The sequence below is a fragment of the Daucus carota genome, chromosome 9 (assembly GCF_001625215.2).
Source record: "Daucus carota subsp. sativus chromosome 9, DH1 v3.0, whole genome shotgun sequence".
NCBI lineage: Eukaryota > Viridiplantae > Streptophyta > Magnoliopsida > Apiales > Apiaceae > Daucus > Daucus carota.
In genome coordinates, this window is record NC_030389.2 from 4263711 (window position 1) to 4279920 (window position 16210).

Genomic DNA, 16210 nt, shown 5'->3' on the forward strand with positions numbered 1-16210 from the left:
AACAAACAAGCTCGTAAATAAATTTATGAGCATAAACTAGCTCGTTAATTAGCAAAGTTTATTAAACAAGCTTGTGAACAAAATTAATGAGCGGTTGGCGAGCAAAAAAATGTGAGACACGTTCGTGAGCGTAAGTTAATGAGCGGTTCGTGAGCAAAAGCTCGTGAGACATGTTCGTGAGCGGTTCGCGAGCCGTTCGTGAACATAGTTATTCCTTAATGAGTCGATACTCAAACAGTATTTTTGCCTCGATCCAAGCTCGAGCTCGAGTTCGCTAATTTTTTAACAAACGATACACGAGCACTCTAGAGTTCGGCTCGGCTCGGCTCATCTACACCCCTATTTGTCATAGCAAATCCCAAGCCAAGCACACATCTCATTTTGCAAATTCCAAATTTATATGCTCAGCGAACAATATGCATTGAAATGTCCATTTGTTTTTAGTGTGAATTCAAACGAATAGTATAATAAAAGATAAATTATCTTTTATAAATCTTACAAATTGTGCTGCTTTTATAACTGCCTATAAAATTCTGTCATAATAAACAAGCCATCGCAAATCATAACATGATAAATCAACTGCCCAATCTAAACATCATTTGAGCTTTTCAAGAAAAACGTAATGTAAACAAAGTTGGAAGAATAAAAACGTCAGAAGACTGAAGAGTAAAATTTGTTATGTAGCATGCCCTCCGAATTAATTACAGAATTACAGAAATGCATCCTTCTCAAGTAACTTGAGCACTTCCTGCTGGTTGTTCAATTTGGCTACATCAATTGGCGATTTACCGTCCATGTTTTGGAGAGTACTGAAACAGATAATATGTAAAATTTAATCAGAAAATATAGAGAATAAAAAGTAATCACAATATGTTGACTAGAGAATCTAACTTACACGGCAGCCCCGTGGTCCAGCAGAAGTGACACACACTCCTTCCTGCCGTAACCAGCTGCATAATGCAGAGCAGTGTTCTTGTTCTTATCAAGGGCGTCCACCTTGGCACCTGCCTCCAGAAGGACCTGAGCACATTTCACCTAGAATGTACCGAAACATATCTGATTAGAGCCAAATTGATCCAGACAGACGGTGCTGACTGATACACAATGGAACACACAAGACAAACAAAGATAGATAATCCTTGAGATATAGTGATACTATGTGCCTTAAAATTGTTTTTTTGACAACAATATAAATGTAATTATGCTCATTACCAACTATTATGGCTGCTTCTTGGTGAACTGAAATGATAAGAAAAAAAAATTATAGGCTCGCTATTACAGAGGTTGCCAAGAGTTTCAGTTAGAACCAGAAGGGACTGTACATAAATGGATTGTGAACATAATTACATAGTTGGCTGAACAGAAATCACTGTGAACCAAGGAATTCACAGTAACCAAAATGGGACCAGTCTAACAATGTTACGATATCCAACACTAATACCAACCCCAAAAAAACTTAAACTGGTTGCATATTGCACTAGGAACCCTCTTGCAGGGTACTGCACAGGGGTCTTGTGCATCCATCAAGAAAAAACATGACGCAATTTGATGATAGTCTGAAAGGGTGAAAATATCAATCGATCATCAATCATTAGTCTTTCAACAACTCTAAGTAGAAATGTATTATCTTTAAGGCTTAACCTACCTTGTAGAACAAACCTCGTTATGAGAGACTACAAGATGAATGCTTTCCAAGTAGAAAAAAAAGCTTCAAATTAAGGGCATAATGTTATATTAGTTCTTTTGTAAAGAACATGATATTAGCTGAGCCAACTAAAAACAGTGCATAGCCAGCCCATAAAATATGAACCAACATTACTTATAAACTTTGGCTTAACCAACTTCTAGGACATTGGTGATTGAAATTTAGAGATTAAATGCATAAAACGCCGAGCTTAGCTTTACAGATACAAGGGGCATGAGCGGAGTTGAATAAGCAAATAAAGATGGAGGGGAAGAATTTTAAGCGCGCAGGGGATGAATTTTAATCAGCGCGCTCCAATTATATACAAGCTCAAATTAGTAGGTGCTGATAACAGACTCGATTGATAATAAGAAAAACATATAAAGTTTGGACAAAAAAATTTATTTGAGTTACTGTCAGTCATACCTCGCCATATCCACATGCAAAATGCAAGGCTGTCCTTCCTTCTGAATCTTCTTCATCCTTATCACCACCAGAGGCTAGTGCCTTCTTCAAACCCTAATATATATATAGAGTATTTAGAGATCACTTAACATGTGTAGCTTATAAACATACCTTGTAAGTATATGGTTACTGTAAAACATTACATCTACCAAATATAGGAAAAGACAAAGTCATGCACCTAAATAATTACCAAGGGTCTTGTCAAGGATCTCATGCAAAAATTATTTATTCTGAACTAAGCAAGAGGAATCTGGTGAACACCGGCATCGGTGCACAAATTCTATTGTATTCATTCATCTCACCCTTAATAACTTTAGAAGGAAGATATACTTCGTCTCCTTATGATAAGTTAAAAACAATTTTCATAAAGAGACTTGCCAAGAGAAACTCAAAACTGTTTAGAAACCCATGACTTTGCATAAATTATCAAGAAAAGGAGAGAAAATATCAAAATTTTCCAGTTTACGTTATTCCTATAACTATCATTTTAGGAAAACGATTAAGTGCATCTACTATCAAAAACGATATGCGGCGCATTAAAGAGTAATACAGAACCTAAAATACCTCGACATCACCAACACTAGCAGTGTTGTGAACAATGGATTCACCTTCATTTCCTACTTCATCCGACTCATCTTGTCCAGACGTTTCAGCAGAAGCTACAGCATCTCCTGAAACAGGAAGACCCATTGCTTCACCCAACTTCTGGAGAATACTCGGGTCATTCCAGTACCTGTGTATATAGATAGCAATAAACGAAGAAAACAGCACTGAGAAAATGGATCCCAGAAATATGCACCACATCACATAGAACTTCACGAAAAAATTGGATGAATAATAAACTAAAAGCAACCGACCGAAGGCTACTAGATATTTAATAACACCACAACTGTAACATTAATTTTGAACTATTATGCAGCTGAAGCCATTTTCAAAATTGGTCAGTTAAACAAGTCATATGGCTAAATAAGCAAGTTACGCTAAATTGCTAATACATATTGACATAGGGTAAGGTCCTACATGTGCACAGTCTTAATAGCTTCCAAAAACTTGTCAATCCGATACATGACAAAACACATACTGTGCCGCATTAAAGAACTTCCTAAAGTTCTTGACCATATTTTCTGGTGCAATGATGCATCAAATATTGTATTTCTTCGTATACATAAACAACTGTCTTCATCTCATTCAATAGCACCATTTAGATAAGTAATCCATATATCATCATACATCACATAAATTTCTAAAAAGAACTACAAAGAGAAACATTTATGACCTCATCATTGCAGCTGGACCTCCAGTTTCTATTTCATCGAAAATAGGTTTCAAGGTGGGATCTTCTTTGACACGTGACATTCGTTCTTGAAGCTGGTCTTGCTGTGCTGGATTATTTAGGCTCTCGAGCATTTGCGACATAGATGGATCCTAGTATTTAGTCAAAAGAAAAGTACATATGCCATTCAAATTATTCCATATGCCAAATTAAACTGTTAAACTATGTTACTCGGACTCAGCTAGAAGTGTCCGACATGGATACGTGTCCATGTGTCGGACTCGGTAATATTTTGAAAAATGTACATATTTTTGGCCTCAAATAAGTGTCCGAGTCCAAGTGTCCATGTCCGAGTGTCGAGCGTCCGACACGGGTACTTCGAGGCAACATGAAGAGTCAGAGTAACATAGCTGTTAAAACTTAAAAGCTCTTACTCAACATAAAAGCTAGGAAATACCTGCATCAAAGCACTCCCAAGTCGTTCAGCCATGGTCATAAATTGAGGGTTCTGCATAACTTGTTGCACACTGGAAAAGTACTGCTGGGGATCAACCTGTGGGATTCCATCACCAGCTCCAGCACCCTCAAATGACTTTTTAAGCTGCTCAGCTATCTGGTTGAACGAAGGATCTTGGGCTATTTGTTCAGCCAATTCCTTGACACTTGGATCCTGAATCATCATCAAATATATATACAAACCTTGATACATGAATAAAATTTAAACTCTGAATATCTTCTTACTTAAACAACATTTAGTTGTCAAAAAACTCAGAATCTTTCAAGACTCTAATATACTAAGTCTCTGGGAAGTCTTACATATTACATATCTACAACATACCAACTTTCATTTTGAACAGTATTATTATCCATTATTGATATATTATCTTAGGCATTATGTGCTCACAGGAGCTTGCATATGAATTATTGCGTAGGAAGCGTGAGTATGGCTGCGTGGGTGCATACTACAGGAACAGAGAAATTTGCCAAATCTAATAATATGGGATTTGTGTGTGTGTGTTGGGGTGCGAGGGGGATTATCAAATACCAAAACATTTAGAAAATATATGATGCATATATTTCAACAGTTACATTAATATTTACAAAATAGTCATACAGAAAAGTTCGTTATTCTTAGTTATTAATATAATAATTACTAAATTACACAAATGCTGCATTATAAGATAGTCAAGTGATTAAGTAGTCATTTAATCAATTAAGAAGAACAATTATCGCCGCACCCACATGAATCCCCAGGAATCTAGTGCGCAGTGGGGCGGGGTGGGTGAAGAACCCCTGCTTTTGTAGCCTATTGCACAACCAACTCCAGCATAAAATAAATCAGAAAAAACAAATTAACGTTAATTTCAGAAAAAGTTCAATAGTACGTACATTGAGCAACCCAGCCACAGCTGAGAAATCAAACGGATTTGTCGGCATCCCAGTTCCTGGAGCAGCTGTTCCTCTACTTGGCCCGGATTGAGTCTCTACAGAGCTTGACTCCGATGTATTCTCTGCTGGGCCACTCTTCTTATCTGAGATCCACAAAAGAAAAAGATCCAAACTTTACAAACCAAACTATTGACGTGCTTGCTATGTTTAGTAATCTAGCTTAATCTAAACTAAGTAAAACACAATTACAAATAAAATCTTACCAATCAAACAACAACAACAAGCTATATATCATAAGCTTGCAAAAAAAAAAAAATACTACATACATATTACGCACATTTTACAGTAATCGAAACAATACTTAGTAATCAAATGAGCATTATACGAAACAAGAAGCTAGTTAAACCAAATAAAAATCATACCTTTACTCGCTGAAGCATCTTTATCACCAACCTAAAACAACAAAACAATTCACAGTCAAATTTATAATCACTATATTAGAAAAGCCTATCAAACAGATCAAGCTCATTACACACTTTATCAAAATACAAACGTACAATTAAAATTAGACAATTTGGATATATTTGCATACATAAAATACACACAGATAATGAGATAAACTATTTTATTAGAATTAAACAAAAGTTAGCAAGAGTAATTATAGATACAGTCATAAAGAGTACAAGTGATCTATTTAGTGAAGAGGAAGGGGGAGAGAGACAGAGAGAGGGGGGAGGGAGAGAGAGAGAGAGAGACCTGAGGCATGGTTAGGGAGAAGTGAGAGAGAGATTGGGAGCCGGAGAGATGAAAGATGGAGAGAGATGCAGTGAGAGAGATGATAGAGTTAGAGTTGTGTAAGGGAGAGAGGTACAAAGACCAAGGAGAGAGTTAAAGTGGGCCAGGTCAATCCTCGGAATCTCATCAAGTTATGTGAGTTCAATGGTGGTCCGTGGAGATTGGGCCTGGATGATTTCGTGTAAGCCCTTCGTTATTTTTCACCAGGTCGGCAAATTTATACTTCTCGTCTACTCGTGTAATTTCTTCTTTTGTATTTGTCAGTTATATGTGAATTAATTGTCAATTAATTAATTAATAATTATAATTATATATCTGTTTATCTGTTTATACTATAAAAGTGGTTATATTTTTTATTTATAAAAAATAACTTTTTCCCTATTTATTTTCTGTATTTTCTTAAACAACCTATATAATTTGTGTATGCACACGCTACTCCAATCCCGAAGCATGACAGATTACTCAATATCTTCTATACACTTTCTCATCTCTCCCCAACAACAAATCTTCAATTGATTGGTTTTTAGATTTCAATCGCTGAAAATCTTTTTTTTTTTTTAAACCCTCGCTGCTCTTATATAATTTTTCTTAAGGGATCAGAAAGTATGGGATGAAGCCAAGATTAGAAATACATTCAACAGTATTGATGTTGAGGCCATTTTAGCAGTTCGAATTTCACAAAATAATATACGTGACAGGATAGCCTAGAACCACTCAAGTAATGGGCAATATTCTGTGAAATCGGGCTACCACTATTGGCACTCAACTCATACAGGCGGAACAGATGTGAAGAGTTCTAAAGGATAGGCTCGGATATATATGGAGACTTTGCTTACCTCATAAGATTTGAGTTATTTTCTGGAGGTTGTGTCGTAACAATGTTCCAGTTCACTGTAAGTTTAGAGGTAAAGGGGTTCAAGTTCCTATAAGCTGCTCGATGTGTACCGGAGATGTTGAACATCTTCTTCACCTATTTTTTGATTGCAGGTTTGCATATTTTTTATGGCAGCATATGGGTTTGAACAACGACATGAGTGACATTGAAAGTGCACCTAATTGGTTCTTAAATAAGCTAACCACAGAGTCAAGTGATAATCTAATCAAAATAGCTACAGTCATCTGGGAAGTGTGGTGGGCAAGAAACAAAAAAGATAGGGGAGGAAAAATCAATGGCTCGGGGAAATGGCTATGACATGAAGCTTTAAACATATTTCTGACTGGAGGCAAGCTCGTAACAAGAAAGCCCCCACTGCTACTTTGCTTCAGGAGCAAAAGAAGATGTACACTAGCAGATGGTTGGCTCCGGATGCTAGAACATTAAAGATGAATGTTGATGCTTGAGTTTTCAAGGGTGCTGAATCGTTCTCTGTTGGGATGATTTTACGGAATCATCAAGGATCGTACATACATGGACGAACACTGTGGTTTGCTGGCAAAGTCGAGGTTCTGGAAGCTGAGTTGGTAGGCATTTTTGAAGCTCTTCGATGAACTTCTGAGATCAAAGGCCAAACAGTTGTTGTCGAAAGCGATTCTCTTCTGAGTGTGCAAGCAATCAACGACAAGGTTCATAATGAACTAGAAGTAGGAGTCTTAATAGAAACGTGTCATGCCATCCTTCGTAGTAGAGAAAGGGTTTGTTTGGGTTTTGTTAAAAAGCGTGCAAACAATGTTGCTCATTTGTTGGTGAGAATTTCTTGTATGCTATATAGTTTCATTGATTTATCGTCTACTCCAATGTGTGTGTTGGAAACACTTATATCGGATGTTTGATTTTAATGAAATTTTTCTTTATTAAAAAAAAAATAGGTAGCCATATGAAAAGCTAATGATCATCTAGTAATTACATAACAATTTTTTGTTTTCTTTTTTTCACTCCCAGAGACGTCTTATGTGCATTCTCTCCTCCGATACTACATCCCATCGGTGCGAGCACCCCGATGTGCTTCCATTCTTCCGACTAGTTCTAATCCTTTCCGATCAAAGGTAAACATTCACTCCTTTCTCTCTCTTTTTTCTTTTACTATGCATGCTATTTGTTTTGCGAATTTCTCCTTTCCTTTCTTAGATACGCGAATTTAGGGGGCGTTTGGCTGGGCTTAAAAGAAGTGACTTATTGCTTAAATTGAAGAAGTGGATTAGAAGTGAGAAGTTGGTTTGGACTTATAAGCTAACATAAGTGTTTGAATACCGCGACTTATAAGTTTTTAAGTGTTTGGATAACTTAACTTATAAGTTGGTATAGTTTCGTAGTTTTGTAATATAATTATTTGATATTTACGATATAAATTAAGAAAAGTTGATGAAAATATTATATTAGATTGATTTTTATATTATATAAAAAATTGGTTTTTAATTTGCTTTGTCTCTCATGAAATTTATATTATATAATATTAATATTTATATTATATATTATTAATATATTTTCATATAATCGAAGATAAAAATTTTAAAAAAAATTCTTTACATTTGATCACCTAATATTTGAATGTATCATGAAGTAGGCAGCTATACATAAATAAAAAAATAAAGCAAGCAGGCCAAGCGGACCGGAGTAGGCCTGTCAATGGATCGGGTTTGGATCGGATCGACCTAAATCCATATTCATATCCATTTATTTTATCGGGTTCAGATTCGGATCGGATCGGGACCGAATTTTTTTTAAGCCGATCCATATCCATATCCATTCGGATCACGGATCTCGGATCGGATATCCACTCCATTTACTTACTTTTATATATTTTTTGAATGACTTTAACATTACCTAAAATATAACTAAAACAAGTAATTAACAATGCTAAAATTAAAATTACAAAACCAAACATTACAGGCCAAGTTTCAATACAAATTACAACTGAATTGTTCTTGAACATAATTTAAAAGGATCTGCAAGCTTTCAAACCAATGACACTCCAAGTCTGACTAGCAGAGCACAATGTTTATTAGCAGGCAGCAAACACCAGTGCCCTTTTTAAACCATATAAAAATGAAATTTTATGTAAATCAAGATACAACCAGAAGGTGCCTGAATATATAGTCTTGGAATTCTGATACAATTTTAACTTGTAAATACTAATTGGAAATAAAATATAATTATTATGTAATATATAATATAATATAATATAATATAAATATATTAACCGGATCGGGTTATAAACGGATCGGATCACGCTAAATCCATATCCAATCCATTTATTATCGGATTTTTTTAATCGGATCGAATTTCGGATCGGATTTTTTTTTGTTAAATCCAAATCCGCTAAAATGACCTCGGATCGGGTCGGGTCGGATCGGATTTTCGCTCCATTGACAGCCTAGACCGGAGGAAACACCAACAAAAGAAGCAGAAGAAGTTGAGTCTTAAGAAAAGTCGGGTTTTGCAGCTTCTTTTCTGGGACTTTTTTCTTTTGTTAAGTGCTCCTCATTTCTTTTGCCAAATGGCCAACAAAAAAGGGGAAGTGAGCTTCTCGGCTTTTAAGCCCAGAAGCTTCACTCCCAAACACCCACTTAGTTTTCCTTTCGAATGTTATTAAGATATGATGGACTTTTTTCTATATTCCCTTTAGTAAAATTTGCATCTGGCTAATTGAAAAAATTTTGTGACAAAAATAAAAAATAAAAATCCTGATTTATATGTTGTACAACATAAATAGGCCCACCGCACTTGTCAAAAAATTGAATATTACGTATTTTACTCGGAAAAATGTATAACGGGCCGCCTATCTCCCAATCCCAAGTTAAATTTCGTGAATGAGGTATTTACATTCTATTATTGCAAAGAGTAAATTTTGCTTTGTATTATTACAAAAGTTGTTTGTCGACAAAACCATTACCTTTCATTTCTTCTTTTTCTTTTTGTGCCGCTTTTCTTCTCTTTCATGTTTCCGTTGATGTCCTTACCTAAGAGCATCTCCAAGAGCCTCCTTGTTGGCTCCTAAATATAATATAAAAAATGTGACTCTTGGTAATTTAGGACAAAGTTAAGAGTGTAAACTCCAACAATACTCTCTACATCTCTTCTCTATTTCATATTTTATTCATATATTGGGCTCCACTATAACAAAAAAGAGGGAAAGATGGAGGTTGATTGGAGGGAAGGATTTTTTTATTGTGAAAAAATAAGTTAGGAGCCATGTGGTGGCTCTTAACTTTGAGGAGAGAGGAGAGAGAAACAAGAGGCTCTTAAGATTTAAGAGCCACTTAATAGTCTCTTGGAGCAACATTTTGCTTCTCCCTCCTCAAATCTCAAGTTAGGAGCCTAAATGAAGAGCCTCTTGGAGATGCTCTAATAGTCTAATACTACACTTTTCTTTTCGTTTACTATGGATGTAGTCCGATCCTTAATTACTTAATTTATTGACTTCTATAAAAGAAAAAATAAGTGTTGTAAAAAACGGAAACTGAACTTAATCGATAAAATTGTGGAACAAGAATTAATTGGGTTGGTAGGTAATTAATCATATGATTAATTAAACAATCAGATATTTAATCAGTTCGGCGAGTTACGGAACATGAATTAATCGTGATTAATCACCAACTTTTAGAACGGAGGAAAAAACAACACAACTATAAAACAATAACCGTAATTTTATCAAATTTAGACCATGATGAAATATAAAATAAAAAAGAAAAACTCATAATAAAAAAACTCAAAACATTCTCATGTTTATTCGACTCATAAAATCTGAAATTACACAAAACACGAAAGTAGAAATCATATAAATTCATCGAAACATAGAACAATTCAGCCAGAATAAATCATACTCCCTCCGTCCCAATTTTGTATCGGACACGATTAAATATACCGGACACGTTTGATTTGATTTACGACGGATGAACCTTCTTAGCATTAGTAACAGCCTTAACCGCCGACCTCATCGAATTCCCAGCAGCATTTAACGCCGCCTCCACGTACTTCTTCGACGCAAAATTCGCCGCCTTCTCCATACTCCTGCCGACTCTCCTCGCCTTCTCCGCCACCTCCACCAATCCCCTAAACTCCCTCTCACCCTCCCTCTCCATCTCCTCTTCGAATATCTCAAATTCCCGCATCGCCCGGTCCATCGCAGACTCCAAATACTCCTCCGCCTCCACCAGCGAGGTCTCGGAGTCTTGCAGCTCCTCGGAGAAGGTCTGATCGAGGGAGGCCCAGGCTTTGTAGGACTCGAGCTCGAAGAGGTGCATGAGGTGCTCGATCGTGGAGGGGTCGAAGTTCTTGTTGTTGAGGGACTGGTCGGAGAGGTAGTTGAACTCGGAAATTAAGCTCTCCATGGGTTGGTTTTGATGGGGTGGGGAGGATTTGGGTGAGAAGATAAGGAGAGAGAGCAGTAGGTAGAGATGATGATAGTGGAGAATACAGTTCTAGACTACTAGTGTTGTTTATTCTTATTCACCTTCCATTTCTGCTTTTCTCTAAATTCGATCTATTTTGTAACCCTTTTTTTTTTTTGCCAGTTATTTGTAACCTTTTAACTGAATGATATTATAAATTGAATATTTTATATAGTATAAATTAATCATTCATATTAAAGTTTTTAGTTTCAACACTAAAATACTTTATATTTTAACACTTATCTCATCTATATATGTATTCTATTTGTCACATACTAATAATAGAGTATATTATGGCACCGTCCCCGTCGTTGTTTACGTTCACTATTTGCACGCATTTTGAGACTCTTATAAAATATAGTTTCATTATTTTTATAAAAAAAAATTTATAAAAATTTAAACATCAAATCTTTACTCAGAGATAGAAAATTAAAAATATATTGGGGCCGTTTGGGTGTGCTTAAAATAAGTGCTTCTTGCTTAAAATAAATAAGTGGAGTAGAAGTTAGAAGCAAGATAAGACTTATAAGTGATTAAAGTGTTTGGGAAATAAGTAGAAGCCCTGAAACAAAAGCTAGCATTCCTAGCTTTTTATAACTGCTTCTTGACTTATTACACAAACGGTACAAATAAGTGCTCTTAACTTATAATCCAGAGGCTGGACTTATAAGTCCAACCCAAACACCCACATTATAAAACTATACTTTAAATTAGTGTCGAAAAACGTGCCAAAAAGTAAGACATAGGGAGTAATAAAGAGTAGTAAAGTAAGAAATTTCTATATATATATAGATAATTAACTGAAAAAATAACATCATTATGAATATGTGGGATATTTGTATGCATAATTATATTTTTCAAGTACATTTTGTATTCTTTTTCAAAAAAATCATAATTTTATTTCCTTACTACACATATTAGTAAAATTATGGTGTCTGACAAAGAATAAGTTTTTAATTCAATTTATACCGAATATAACTTAGTTTAGTTATCTTTCGAAAAATATGAAATTGATTTGAATTGTATTGAAGGTTATTTTTATTTCATCTAATTGTGTTGGCTGCAAGTCATAATTTACTTTTAAATCAGTATTTTTATGACATCATAAAAATAAAATATTTAGAAAAAGCAACTCCCTCCGTCACACTCATTTTTATACAATATCCTTTTTGGGATGTCCCATCTAGGCGGATAATCCGATTCGATCCGATAAATAAATGGATATGGACACTTATTAAAAAAATCTGACCCGATAATAATTCGTTCCGATAAAAAATGGATATAGATATGGTCAAATGCGATCTTAACGATCCGATCCAATCCATGCTTAGCTATATTTTATATTATATTGTATTATAACATATTATATTATATTATAACATATTATATTAATATATTATATACAATATAAAAATTTCTGAAAATACAAGACAAAAAATATATAATATCAAGCAACTTATTAATTATTATATATTTACTTACATTCTATGTTGAAGGTTTTATGAGAACAACCAAAAAAGTTTTTCAATTTTATTTTTGTTAATAACATGAAACTACAGATTTTACTTTACTTTACTGCTGTATTAGTTCCTTTTTGTGCTTGTTAAGTTAAAATTCATGAATTAATATAAGTAGGAAATATCACTTTTTTTCTTTATGAAAGGATATTGTTCACGGTGAAAAAATATATTTCACAAATTTTAGTGGATTGGATGATCCAATTATTTTTCATTACATCTATTATTTTGTTCTACTTTCCTCCACTATCTCAAAACTAGTATTAAAAACCCACGACTTAACCTCTTTTTCATCTTATTTTACTCATTTTTTACATTTTTTTTTAGTTTCAGGGTTCCAACCAAATATATACAATTGGTTTGACAGGGATGGAGGGAGTAAAAATTAAAAGTGTTTGAGAAAGATCCTATCTCTTAATTTATATATTATAATATTCGATATCCTTTTCATTTTTATGCATCGAAATGGCCACAAATCATATATCACTATTTTATTCATCTACTTTCTTATTATAATATTCCTCTGCTTTTTATGATGGTATACACATGGTTGCTCTTTCTTAACGGTAATGTTGGAATCTTAAGGTATATTGAAACGATTTTGTTTCCATGATTTGAGTTTTTTCAATTGAATTAAATTTTTTGATTTTTTTAATGTTAATCAAAATTATTACCGAAAATACATTTGACATGTTTAAATTAATATCATCGGTTAAAGTAAAAATAATTAAAATATAAAAAACTTGGCGCCTAAGTGAACTCTTGACATAATTTTTCACACATGGCTCAAATTTCAGTAATTAAATTTTTAGTTACAAATTTTATTATGAAGTTTTAAGATAAGTATATCAAATTCTATTATTACATATTACTCAAATCTCAGTAACTAAAAATTTTATCTCAAATTTTAGTGGTCTATTTTTAGACATTTTTAATGTATAGTATTAGCTAGGGTTATGGTCCCGCTATTGATCATATAGTAGGTAGTGTACAGTTTTGGGATTGCTGGACAAATGTACCGCGGTCAAGATTATAATAAATTTTATATATACTTTTTTTTTAAATTATTTGTTGAATATTTGTCAATAATATAAAAATTGTATGTTATCTAACTCGTCTCCGCTCTCCACCTCCATGACGCGTACCAGACTACCAGGACCCATGGTATTAATCCGTAAGATGCGAACATGTCACTATAATAATTAACGTCATTATTTGGGTTATCAGAGCATCTCCAACGGTGTTGGCTATAATCGTTGGCTAAATTGGACTTGTAAGACATTATGTAAAATTTGCTGAACCTGTAAGACATTTTGCTTCGACGGTATTGGCTATATTGGTTGGCTATAATTTAAAAATAGTATGTTATTAATATTTTAGTTTGTTAAAATAGAATATATCAGTTCAGTATAGTAATAAATGATGTGTAATCTTCCTACAGATTTTTTACAGACCTGTAGAGGTTCGACAAATATAGTCATCCATAGGAGGTTGACTAAAATTATAGACAACAGTTTCATGTGGTTGGAGTGCACTTTTTTCAACAAATTGGCTATATTTTTTATATATGGTATGCCAACTCATTTTTTACCTAAAGGTTTTGTGAGGTTGGAGATGCTCTCACATGTTAGTTGAGAGAATCCGCTACATATTATGGGCTAAGCTTCTCTCATCTCGGCTCTCCTTTTCCTTTTTGTTTTTAAATATTAAAATGAAATGAGAAGTTTTCTTTGACGGGAAAATGAGAATTATACCCCGAAGAAGTTTGTTGGAACATAATTTATGTGTGACACCTTTTGATATCCTAAAGAAAAAAGCAGTGCTTTGGAGTAACTTCGCAAATATAGGATAGACGCCGCCACAAATTCTTGTTAAATAGTAGATATTGTTTTGTTAAAACATGTTGTCAATAATTTATATTCTACACATAATCACTTTTTTTAATATATCATATAATCATTTTTTTTTTTTGGAAGTATGTTCGAAACTTCTCACATCATTACTTTTTTCAATATTAAATAGAATTTGAATATTATTTTTCTCCTTTTTTTAAAGTCAAATGAATATTTCATTAATTCAAACATATGACAATAGTACCTCCAAACATACAATGGAGCAGAACAAATATCGCTGTTAAGCTTACAATCTTATCTAACTAGAAAATGTGTTATCTTGTTTGCATGCTTTTTAACAAAAACAACTAAGACACCATTTTTACTACTCCCTCCGTCCCTAATACTTTTCTCATTTGTGTTTATTACGTTTGCCAATACACACTTTTAATCATTAATGTTTTTGATTTTATATTAGTATTAAATATAAAAATTTCACCGTATTAAAATACTCATAAATACGAATTTAACAAGATCACTCATGACTATATTTTATCTTATAGATTATACGTAATTTAGTAATTTGTCTCGTGTTATAAACAGTCTTGACATTTCAAACGAGAAATGTTTTTAGAGACGGAGGGAGTACTAATAAGAGATCGACACTAAGCTATTAAATCTCCTACCTCCAACTGATTTTGCTTGGCTTATTTATTACCAGAACACCTAGCAACGAGTCACTTTCAATAACAATGACTTGCTCTTGAAATTCCGCAGACCACGTTAGAGCTTTTAAAATGCCTACCAGTTTAGCCTCAAGCATCGTAACCCTCCATAAAATTCTCATTGTTTTGCCGCGAACAAACAAATCTTGATAGTTTCTCAGTACCATTTCAACAGAGACAGATCTGCACCCTCAAAAACTGAGGCATCAACATTTAACTTCAAAGTTCTAATGTCAGGAACCACCCATCTGTTAACATGCTGCATAGTAGTTCTCAACATCTAGATAGAGATAATTTGCTTTTGTTTTTGAGCTTTCCTTCACTTTGTTACCTGTTTGGAGCTCCAAGACAGAGCAACCTCAAGAGATATCACCCTCCCTTCCCAAACACGTTGTTTTTTTACCACCACACTCTACAAAATCACCGTAACTATTTGATTAGGTCAACACGTGACTCTGTGTTTAACTTATCAAGAAGCCATTCTAGAGCACTTTCTACCTCCCTCATATCATAAGATAGGCCCGATCGTTGCCAAGTCTGAAGCATAATGTAACTCGTAATATAATTGCGATAACTCAACACAACAAAAGAACAGAAAACAATACGTAAGTATAATACATGGATTTAATAGGTTGGAGATCCGATCCGAACAAACACATACAATCAATATATCTGAGACGAACATCCGTCCACTAGAAGAAGTTCATTAAATTTGTTCAAGCCTCAATGAAGAATAAAGTTCAAGTAGTTTCTGCTATCGAAAATTGTCTGACGAACAAGTTTCAAGAACCAGAAGATGCCAGTATATTCGTAATCAGATTTACTGAAGCACCATCAAACCCGGAACGACTAATCAAGTATTCATCAAGTAAAAAATACAAGGGATCGCTTCAGTATTTGTCGTTCGTGAACAAGAACAGTGCACAAGACGTCAGTACGTATGAAGTTGTTCAGCGGATTCAATCAACAGATTATTGATCAAGTCAATTGAGTTGTTCCCGAGTCAAGTTGGTTTTGCTCAATGTTTTTTGATTGATGGTGTAATATACCATAAAATTTAATTTTTCTTTTAAAAAATATGATTTTAAAAATAAATAAGTAAATATATGTTATTATATTGTTTTTATATATAATATATGCATGTGTGTGTTGAATGACTAAATTTAATTGATGTACAAAATCTATTTATTAAATAATAATGT

At 33.9% G+C, this 16210-nt stretch overlaps 2 protein-coding genes across 2 annotated transcripts; both read right to left on the minus strand.

The window, feature by feature from the left end:
* Positions 1-460: 460 nt before the first annotated feature.
* On the minus strand, positions 461-5840 carry LOC108202803 (ankyrin repeat domain-containing protein 2A). Its single transcript, XM_017371340.2, has 9 exons — positions 5568-5840; positions 5234-5264; positions 4812-4954; positions 3880-4092; positions 3426-3574; positions 2714-2882; positions 2111-2203; positions 896-1035; positions 461-809 (listed from the first exon to the last, which is right to left on the minus strand). Exons 1-9 carry the CDS (start codon positions 5574-5576, stop codon positions 710-712), a joined length of 1047 nt encoding a protein of 348 aa, XP_017226829.1. The 5' UTR covers positions 5577-5840; the 3' UTR covers positions 461-709.
* A 4403-nt stretch (positions 5841-10243) lies between these two features.
* On the minus strand, positions 10244-11002 carry LOC108200785 (uncharacterized). Its single transcript, XM_017369035.2, has one exon. It carries the CDS (start codon positions 10872-10874, stop codon positions 10428-10430), a length of 447 nt encoding a protein of 148 aa, XP_017224524.1. The 5' UTR covers positions 10875-11002; the 3' UTR covers positions 10244-10427.
* Positions 11003-16210: the final 5208 nt, after the last annotated feature.

Bases quoted from the DNA above. Each gene is read 5' to 3' on its own strand.
- LOC108202803 (XM_017371340.2), bottom strand. The intron at 3,575-3,879 runs GTATTTCCTAGC...ACTAAATACTAG, and splicing joins TTGGGAGTGCTTTGATGCAG to GATCCATCTATGTCGCAAAT. The intron at 2,204-2,713 runs GTATTTTAGGTT...TATATATATTAG, and splicing joins CTAGTGTTGGTGATGTCGAG to GGTTTGAAGAAGGCACTAGC.
- LOC108200785 (XM_017369035.2), bottom strand. From the start codon at position 10,874: ATGGAGAGCTTAATTTCCGAGTTCAACTACCTCTCCGACCAGTCCCTC.